We start from the raw sequence: 10,818 nt of genomic DNA, 5'->3' as shown, positions 1-10,818 counted from the left end.
TACTAATGAGAAAAAGATAGATTATTCTGAACCACGCCATCACATTTTTTTCATGAAAAATAACAATTCAATTTCAAAATGGTATTGAACAAAATTACATGTAGTAAAAACACAATCTACAAAGTGATCATGGAAATCCTATGCATCCAATTTGGCCCATATCATTCAACGAGTCAGCAATTATATTGGATTATATATCAGCAAATGACCAAGTTTTAAGGTCCCCACTCTTTGACCCAAGATCATGCCCCTAATGATGCATAATAATTATGCTCAAATACTGCGTTTCACTCTCACATACCATCATCACACTTACAACTATTTATAGCTTCTTATATTGAGACGAACATAGGACACTGATTCAAGCCATGGAAGAGACCAAGAACACATCAGGGACTTCACTTTTGGTACCATCAGTTCAAGAGTTGGCCAAACAAAATTTGTCTACTGTTCCACAAAGATACATTCAGCCTCAACATCAAGAACAAATGGTGCTAATCTCTCAACAACCTAACCTTGAGATTCCAGTCATTGACATGCAGAGGTTGCTTTCTCAAGAATCTGGAAATTCAGAATTGGATAAGCTTCACCTTGCTTGCCAAGAATGGGGATTCTTCCAGGTTTATTCAGTGTCCTCCTTTTTTGTCTTCAATATTGTGTAGCGGTTACATTTCTGTTTGATTCTGGACTCTAGAAACTCTAGATATGTATTAGAAATCACTACAAAGCTTAAACTATAAGACAAAACTTTGATAAAGTGTGTTGGAAAATTTTGTTGTTTAATTGGAATTGAAGTTTATTCTCACTGATTTGCACAAACATTAAATAATAACAACATACTTTGCCAGTAAAACTCTTTCTAATGACAGAAAACACTATAATTTTTTTTTGTCCATATACTGCTAAATTCAATTTTTTGATTTATGATTTGATTTAGTTGTTAATTGTTAATCTCCTTGTAGCTGATAAACCATGGAGTTAGCCCTTCCTTAGTGGAGAAAGTAAAGTTGGAGATTAAGGAATTCTTCAACCTTCCAATGTCAGAGAAGAAAAGGTTTTGGCAGAGTCCAGAACATATGGAAGGTTTTGGACAAGCTTTTGTTGCGAGTGAAGACCAAAAGCTTGATTGGGCTGACATTTTCTTTGTGACTGTTCTTCCAAAACAATTGAGAATGGCCCACTTAATTCCTCACCTCCCTCTTTCTTTCAGGTTCTCTCCCTCCCTCCCTCTTTCTTGTGTATGATTACATATATAGGTGCATAGAGATTATTTTCCGAGAAGTTTATTAAATGTATGTGCATAGAGATTTTTTAAAGAAATTTTATGTAACAAACTAAGTATTGATATGTGTGATGCAGGGACAATTTAGAACTTTACTCACAGGAACTTCAAAATCTAGCCAAGGTTGTTGTTGAACAAATGGGAAAATCTCTGAAGATGGAAGAAACAGAAATGAAAGAGTTATTTGAAAATGGGATGCAATCTATGAGGATAAACTATTATCCACCATGTCCTCAACCAGAGAAGGTTATTGGCCTCACACCCCATTCAGATGGAGTTGGCCTCACTATCCTTCTTCAAGTGAGTGAAGAAGAAGGGCTGCAGGTAAGAAAAGATGACATGTGGATTCTTGTCAAACCCCTCCCTAATTCCTTCATTGTGAACATTGGTGACATGCTGGAGGTAATATATTTTCTCTTATTGCTTTCATTTCTCAGCTTTATTATATGCTGATTTGCTCACTAAAGTAAATATCAACTAAAATAACTTAAATAGTGATTATTTTTAAGGGTCATTTTTTTAGTAATAGTTTAAGAAGATTCTTCAAATTTAAGTAGCATAATTGATTTTTTTTAGTATAACTTCAATTTTATCTTTTATGTAGTGTTTGTAAACTAGGGATCAAGAAGCGGGTTCGTCCTGCTAGACCAATGGGTCACCATCATTTAGGAAAGACAGGTTAACTTTTTGAATCCGTAAATTCGTATTAGCCCGACCCGTTTAAGATGTCAATTTGACGGTCACAAGGAGGATGGGACGAGCTAACCCGTCCTTCTTTATTTTTTACACTTTTAAAAAAGAATCTTATACTTTTGGAATTAAAGTTAGTGATAATCAATGTTTTATATAAAAAATTATTTATATTAATTTCTTTATACATTATCTTATTCATTGAAATATTGTTGATATTTTATTTTGTTAGTCATTAAGTTTCTTCTTTGATTAGAATATTAAAGTTTGATTCTATTTTATTCTTCCTTGCATTTTTATTGTTCAACAAACAAGTGATATTAATGACTACAACCAAGTAAATAGATCTAAACTAAAATAATTATAAAAAAAGAAAAAAAATACGGGTCAACCTACCAGTTCATCAACCCACCATATGACGAGATGGATTACTAATTTCAATCTTTATAACCATGACGATCAGTCCACTCCGTCTTATTTTTTACGGATCAGTGATAGGTTCAGCCTAGACAGACCGGGATGACTGATTTTGTCACTCCTATTTGTGAGAGAGATTTGTTAATTAATATATCTCTAATCTATTTGGGTGTGAAAGTTATAATTTTCATTATCTAAAATATCTCATGATAAATTGGTGTCTAATTTTTCTTATGTATTCCGATTCAACATTGATCTCTGATTGATTTTGGTTTTGATTGAATATGTTTTACGTGACAGATTATAAGTAATGGAACATACAGAAGTGTTGAGCATCGTGCAATAGTGAACTCTGAAAGAGAAAGGATTTCAATTGCTACATTCCACACTTCAAAACATGATGGAGTGCTAGGTCCTGCACCAAGCTTGATCACCGAAGAAACACCACCACAGTTCCAAAGAATTGAATTGAAGAAGTTTTTGACCAACCTATTTGCTCGTAAACTGGATGGAAAGTCTTACCTTGATACCTTGCGACTGTAACATTACTTTTTGAGAACTAAGAGTTATAGAAGTAAATGTTCTAGACTTGTTCAAGTAAATAAAAGAAAAGAATAAAATAACTTAAATAACACTATAAGAAAAATTATTATATATAAACTATTTTTTTTAAAAAAATAATTTATATATTTACTAAATTAGATACTATTTTAAAAATTAAAAAATTATTATTATCTAAATTAATTTTTATTATTAATAAATAATTTTTAAATTATTATCTATTTACTTATGAAGATTTTAGTTATCAATTTTAGAAAATTTAGTTAGTAACTAAAACCAATCTTAATAGCTAATTATATGTCAGTTTAAAAACTATTTATTAAAATTAATTTATATTTAATTTAGTTAATATAATAACTAATTAATTTATATTTAATTTAGTCATTATAATAATTATTTTTTTAAAATTAATTTTTATTCAATGATTTTATATAATAGTGTAAGTTTGAACTCATTAGTAGATAACCTATCTAATTTTAAGAGCATTTAATGGTTTTTATTTTAAATTAGATACTTAATAAATTAATTATCTTGGTCCCGTAGTATCACTTTTATTGTTCTCACGATTATAATAAGGTGGTTGTTAAATTGTTTTTTTCATGATATATATTGACATGCTATATCATTCCATAATCCAAAACATATTAATTTTTAGGATAAAAGGTTTAGACTCTTTTTTTTCCGAAACTTGTACTAAAATAATATAACTAAATACAATATTTAGGAACTTAATAAAATTATTTAATTTATTAGAGCTTATTTTTTAAAAATTATATGATTTTTAAAATAAAAATGGATCACATTATATTTGAAATTTATTGAAGCCTAGAATAATTAAACTTTATTGTAATTATGGTTTCATTGATATGTTGTATCTATTTTAAGAAACATATAATTAAGATGGAATCATAAAGAAACTTTGAAATATTTGTGTTATAATGTGCTCACATAATTTAAGTAAAAAGTTGATACAGAACAAGAAATCGAGAAAAAAAAAATTTGATTGCAGGTTAAATGTTCTTCAAATATTTAGCTAAAAATCAAGATGAAACATTTTATAAGGAATGAGAGTTATATGAAACATGAGAGATTGTTTTCACCACAGTGCACAAAGTTTTTTTTTTTAATTACATCATACAGAATCATTTTGAAAGTTTTTTTTTCTTCTATTTTAATATATCAAACTATAAATATTAAAATATTTCTTGTACAAATTGTTTTGGCAAACATATCTATAGGGATTTGTTGTTTAATAATGGCAAACAAATTATTTCATTTTCGTTTTCTTGTATCACAACCTATGAAACTCGGACACTCCTTTTAAATGACGTGTTGGTGTCCGATACGACACTCGTATGACACTTGTAGAACACGTATCCGTGAAATGTCCAATTTAAAAAGTATTTGTTAGATTTCTGAAAATTTTAGTACGATTCTAACACAATTTTAAAAAGGAAAAATACATTAATTTTCTAAAAATTCAAACTTTATTGTACAAATTGTTATTATGATTATAAAAATAAGAAACAAATCCTTGTGAACCAGTCATGAAAAACATCTTTTTGCTCCAAAAATAATCTGAAACATATTTGTGCACTTAAATCTTTATTGTCAATTTATATAATTCATAATTATATAATATATAGATTTGTGTTCCCGTGTCCTACATTTTAGAGATTTTACGTATATCTGTGTATGTATGTTAGTGATACATAGATTACAAGTAATTAATAATGATTAATAATGGTTTGGGTAATGCAGTGATGACCGTGACTCACTAATGTTAATCAATCAAGAAGTCATCATGTTCACACACTATGCATATTTAATGTCAATGTTTTAAAATTTAACTTCAAAAAGGTGTTTTTGTACCTTTAATAATTTATTTATTTCCACTAACTTTGTGTTGATTTTAATAATGTTTTAATTTTTTAATTTCTTAATTAGATTTCACTTTTTTTAGAAAACATATTTTTTTTTCTTTCATATTGATAAAAATACTATTAACAAATGGTGAGGTGATAAGTATATGTTATCTCCAAAAAAAATAAGATAAATCATAAAATAGGAAACACAAATGCACACACCTTAAAATGAAAAAAAAAAACAAATTCCTTTTAGATTCTTTCATATATTAAAATATTAAAATATTAAAATATAACTAAAATATACAATATTGTATTATAATTGGGTTTAAAGCAAGCTATTAGAATAAGTGATAACATAACAATATTTTCTTCAGGTCGGATGATTTCAATTAGAAATGTCTAGCATCTAAACAACCAATTTTTTTTTTTAAAAAAAAATAGTCCAATAAGTGAAGAACTACTTTACAGTTGACTAATCCAACCATAATTGAAAAGATAATGATTTAATATTGATAATATTTAATCTGACATATTAATAGATATTTCATAAATTAAAAGTTAGACTTAAAAAGAGTAAAATAAGAAAGAATTAAAAAGATTGTTGTTCTTGCCGGTTGACCTGGTCGTTGGTGGACTTTGAAGACAAGTTCTGATCCCGTCTGTCTCTGCTAGAATTTGCACGTCCCTTTGGATGTGTTGGAACGCGACTCCGTTGAAACAGAGAGGTCCTACCTGTTGATTGCAATCCGACGATCAAGTCAGTACAGAGCTTATAGAAACAATAAGTAAGTAAGTAGTTTTAGTCTTAGAAACAGTGTACCTTTATTTGGGATCTCGAGTCCCTTTTATAGACTACTTTTAGGTTACTTCTTGTATTAGCCCTCTCTCACAAGAACCTTATCTCGAATGAAAGCATGTTTAATGGGAGGAGAGTCTGTTACAATGCGCAGAATCTTAGCACGACAACTGCACAGAACCTTATCTCTTTGGAATGCATAAATCTTAACAAAATAGTCGACAGGGTACCAACTCATGTACAAACATTAGGGGTCCAATCTGTCCATTGTAGGCGTACAAGCCACTACGTACCGTGCATGGAACTTATTCCCCAAAACCGTAGCGCTCTTGGGCTTAGGCTTTATATAGAGAATGTTTTACTTGTGCTATATATGGCCTTAAACGGGGGGGGGGGGGGGGGGGGGTGAATTGTTTAAGAGGGGTTTTTGAAAACTTTTTCAACTAGAACAAAATCCTTTGTATGAAACTAGAAATTCAGTTAGACAAGATATTAAGCACAAAACAGCAAAGCACCAGAAAAACAATCGGTTGTTTATACCAACAAAGCAATAACAACTGAATTTAAATGAGTTTAAGGGAAGAAAGAGACACACTGGTTCACTCTTAAACCAAGAGCTACATCTAGTCCCCAAAAGCCACTGGGCAATCAACCAAGCAATCAAAACAGATTACACACAAACCACCAAAGAAGTGACCTTGAACCCTTTAAGAAACACACTCTCTTTGGCACAACACACACCAAGAATGATGATCTTGACCACCTCAAGAGCACACAACACTCCTTGGCAACAACACCAGAATATTCAGAATGAATTACACTTGTTTATAGAACAATATGAAATCAATACAGATGTAATCCTATTCCACTATCTCTTGAGAAAACTCAAAGCTTGATGTGAGTGTTCAAAACTTGAAAGTAATCTTTCACAACTGAAAAACTCAAATTTGTTTTTCCTTGTTTGTTATAAAACATAAACAAACTATTTATATCTTTCAAAGATTGGTCAAAGCATTTAATAGAGGATCGTATTCAGTTGGAAATCATTTAAAGCACACCGAACTAACAAAACAAAATTCTGTTAGGATTTTCAAAGAAACAATCGATTGTTTTGGTGTGACAGCAAGTCAACCAACCAAAACAATTTTCAACCTTTCCAAAAACACCTAAGAGTAAAACAATCGGTTGTTTCGACAAAACAACAGGTTGTTTTTCACTTAGTTTGAAAAACACTTGAAACTTAAAAAGGTTTTAAAACACATTAGCTTTAGATTCAACAAAGAGTGGATTACACATTTAAACTACCCAAATCCTATCCTAAACACAACAACAACTTCAGCCTTGCATCAAACACATGGATTTGGATTCTTCAAAGTCTTTGATCACTCTTGATCAACAATCTCCCCCTATTTGATGAAGACAAATCCCTGGTTGCATGTGTTGGACTTTGTTTGAATCTGAAGTAGTTCCTGCAAAACAAAACTTATGCAATACACAACATCTATAGCAGCAAGTTAGAATAACACATTTAGCTTGTTTTCTGCATAACCATTACAGCAGAGAAAACCAACCAAAAAAGGCAAACCATATTCAAACTATAAAACATCAGCAACAACAACATAATAAAATCCACTTAAGCGGATAGAGTTTGCAGAGTTTTACACAACACAACACAAAATTCTCCCCCCATTTGTCTTCACAAATAGACTTTAGGAAGAGATAAAACAGAAATTGTTCCAGATAAAATAGAATATGAAAAGAAAGAGCAATAAACCTTCCATAGACCAAAAACAATCGGTTGTCCCGAGCATTCAACCGATTGTTTTCCTTCAGTCATCCTTGCCATATTGCAGCTCAAAGATCTGATTCTGAACAACTTCAATCTGTTCATCCAGGGTCTGAAAGCGAGTGTCCATGCTCTGGAATCTGTTGTCAATGTTCTGGAAATTTGTAACACAAAGATCATGGAGATTTCTTTGATTTTCAGCAAAGCCATCAAGTCTATCCACCATGTATCTTTCAAATGAAGACATTGAGGGAATCCTATCCCCTTGATGTCCAACACTTGTTCCAACATCAAAGTCAGTTGCAGGCTGTTCTTCATTGTGAATATTCATATCAACATCTTGATCTTCTTCACCTAAATCAGCAGCTGCAACACTTGAGGAACCACCATGATCACCATCTTTGCTTACCCATCTTTCATTGATCTTGGTGAAACCCATTTTTCTTAGTGAACCATTGTTCACTTCTTGTGTTGATTTTACCAACTCAGAGGTTTCATTTTCAAGATTCACTTCAAAATAGAGTAGAAATTTACAAATTAAAACAACATAGGGGTAATGGTAGTCACTTAACCTCATGGACTTTTGCATATGCTCTTTGGTGATATGAATCCAATTGATCTTAACTTTCTTCATGATGTAGTAGATATAGACAAGATCTTCTTCTGTCAAAACAGAATGGTTGCTCCCCCTTGGAGTTAGAATCCAAGTGACAATGAGAGCCAACACCCTCTCATCTAATTTCAGTCCTCCAACTGAACAAGTTCTTACTTGAGCTTGTGGATTCTTCAAACAACTTTTGTAGTATTGAATCTTGTTGAAATCTTCCACTACACCAATGTTTCCTTTATTGATTCTAAGACCAACATACTTCAACCAGTTACAGCAGCCCATACATCATGGGTAATCTCCATGTCTACACCCTTAACATGTGAAACAAGATTGTTTCCTTCAAACTTCAAGTTTGTGTAGAACACCCGAATTAGATCTAGATATATGTTCCCCTTCATCTCCAAGAACCTCTTTAGTAGCTGTTCCTTGAGAAGCCTTCTCACATTGTCCAACTTTTGGCTTTTCAACCAATCAAAGGAGACAACTTTTGGATTGTTGATCACTTTTGTACTTGTTTCAAAGTGATACCTCTCAATGAATTCATTATCTCTTGAAAACCAGCCCTCAAGCCTTCCTCCTGACCTCACAACCCTCGTTTTGATCCTTTTGGATGTAGGTGGAGTGGAATCCATGAAAGCAGAATGAGACAAAGGCACACACATAAGGAAAGAAAGAGATGTTGCAAGAGATGAGCCAATGGGTTGTTTTTGTGAAGGAAAACAGCTGCAACAAATTTTATAGCAAAGCAGAAACCTTCTTTGATCCTTTGGTGATAGTGGGTTCAGTTTTCAAGATAGGAAACTGGTCCAAGCTTTGCACAGAAAACGTCAACATAGAGCAGAAAAATTCATGGTCAGCACATGTGACTTTTGACTAGACATAAAGGCTCTTGAATTTCCAAGATATGGAATATATTCCTTTATGACAACTTGTAACTTCCTCCAGAACCAAATTAGGCTTTCAAGATTGCTTTATTGACTCAAGATCCCTTTATGATTGAGATCTGCAACAGACATAATGTATATAGAAATTAAATCAATTATTCACAGTGCTGTCAGAGGAGAAACAATTGGTTGTTTCGAGGAAATAATCGATTGTTTCGAGGAAACAATCGGTTGTTTTTTTGCAGCAGTTTAACAGAATGTGAATTTCAAGCATAAACTGAGAAAGGTTCAAAACATATGTAATTGCTCATAAAAAAATGAAATTAATCATGAATTAGTAATTTGAAAAGTAAAGACAAGGAAGGTCTTATCCTTTTATGAAGTCCTTTTAACGAGTCATTGTTTGTGATCAAGAATGCTTCTTTTGGCTTTTGAAACAGCTTGGACTGGTACACACCCTTAATTCAGTTCCAGTCACAATCCTTTTCTTCCAAGAACTTTATCAGATAACTCAGAACTTCATGTTTCTCTAGTGATGAGAATCAAATAAAGGAGGCTTTTATTAATGGAGGAAGAGGACATCCACCCTCACATTTGAAGTTCTTCCTTCTAGTCTTCTCAAAATTAAAAGAAGAAATAAAATAAAGATGAGGCCCAAGCCCAAAGCCCAAGCCCAAGCCCAAGAAGGCCAAAGCCCAAAGAGCCCAAGTCCATCCCATGAGGGGCAAGGCCAAGCTTTGAAATACTCTTGTATAGTTTTAGGAGGTTTGGTTATTAAATAAAGGTGTGTGAAAATGTAAAATAAAGTCACATTGTCCATGTGACTTAGGAGAGTGGTGTAGGTGTAGTTTTTGGGAGGTGTCATAGTAGAAAAAGGTCACACCTCCCATGTGACTTGTTTTTGGTGGGAATTTCAAATGAGTTTATTTGAAATTTCCCACCTATTTTTCAGCACCTTAGGCTATAAATAGAGGTGCTTCCTTTGTAAAATTCAGATTTGAATTTTATCTAAAGAAACTATACTCAAAATTGGAGTGAGCATTTGGAGAGCTTTGAGCTTCTTCTCTAGTCTTATCTTGAAGGACCATGGTTTCCTCAAGTGGCGGCTTCCACACTCATCTAGGAGCATCCATTCTTCTAGTGGCGTGATCATCCAACCATTCCTCCATCTTCATGAGCATTCTCTTCTCCTTCCTTTCTTCTTCTTCAATTTGTTCTTATTGCCTTGAGTTTTGAGTTGTTTTTGTTTCGGTTCCTTTAATTTTCCAGCACCTATTTTCTGTTTAGTTTTTAAATTCTGTTCGGTTCTTTTGTTTTGAAGTTCAATTCTGTTCGGTTTGTTCTTTTCCTTCTCCTTTGTTGATTCAATTTGACAATATTTGGTTCATCCAAATGAGTTTGGGATTTGGTACTTGTTTTGGTGAGTTCTTGATCTTAGAACTATGATCCAACTTCTAAGAAAGTGCCTCTACATTTTCCAGCTCAAGGTGATTCCTCAAAGTGTCAAGAATCTTGTTCTATGTGGCTATTGGAATCACATCATGTGGTATCATGAGTCTTAGGTTCATTCTTGTTTAATTGTTGAGTTGTGTGCACTTTATTTCAAGAGCTCTTTAATTTTTCTTGCAATTTAAGTTTCTGTTTTAGAATTTTAATTGAGTATTCTTGCTGTTTTTCTTTTGCTCCAAGTGTTTGTGGAAAGGTTTATGGCACTCATAATTCTTATGAGTATGGTTGCTCTTTTGGAATGGCATTATCCTTCCTAGAGTTTACCTTAAGCTTCCTTCCACTTGTTACAATTTGTGTTGTGTCTTTTAATTTTTGAATCTTGTTAAGTTTTGTCTTAGTCATGTTATTCCATATATGTCATTACTTCTAGTAGTACTTTTATTGTTTTGATTGTTTCTTGCTTTGGTGTCATATA

The 10,818-nt window shown here is 32.3% G+C and overlaps 1 protein-coding gene across 1 annotated transcript; it reads left to right on the top strand.

The window, feature by feature from the left end:
* Positions 1 to 220: 220 nt before the first annotated feature.
* LOC137835205 (protein SRG1-like) lies at positions 221 to 2,977 on the top strand. Its single transcript, XM_090302749.1, has 4 exons — positions 221 to 620; positions 963 to 1,210; positions 1,360 to 1,684; positions 2,690 to 2,977. Exons 1-4 carry the CDS (start codon positions 369 to 371, stop codon positions 2,930 to 2,932), a joined length of 1,068 nt encoding a protein of 355 aa, XP_090158875.1. The 5' UTR covers positions 221 to 368; the 3' UTR covers positions 2,933 to 2,977.
* Positions 2,978 to 10,818: the final 7,841 nt, after the last annotated feature.

The sequence above is a fragment of the Phaseolus vulgaris genome, chromosome 5 (assembly GCF_051622355.1).
Source record: "Phaseolus vulgaris cultivar YP4 chromosome 5, ASM5162235v1, whole genome shotgun sequence".
In the NCBI taxonomy this organism is placed as follows: domain Eukaryota; kingdom Viridiplantae; phylum Streptophyta; class Magnoliopsida; order Fabales; family Fabaceae; genus Phaseolus; species Phaseolus vulgaris.
Note: the sequence above shows the minus strand (reverse complement) of the source record. Positions and strands in the feature narration are given on the sequence as shown.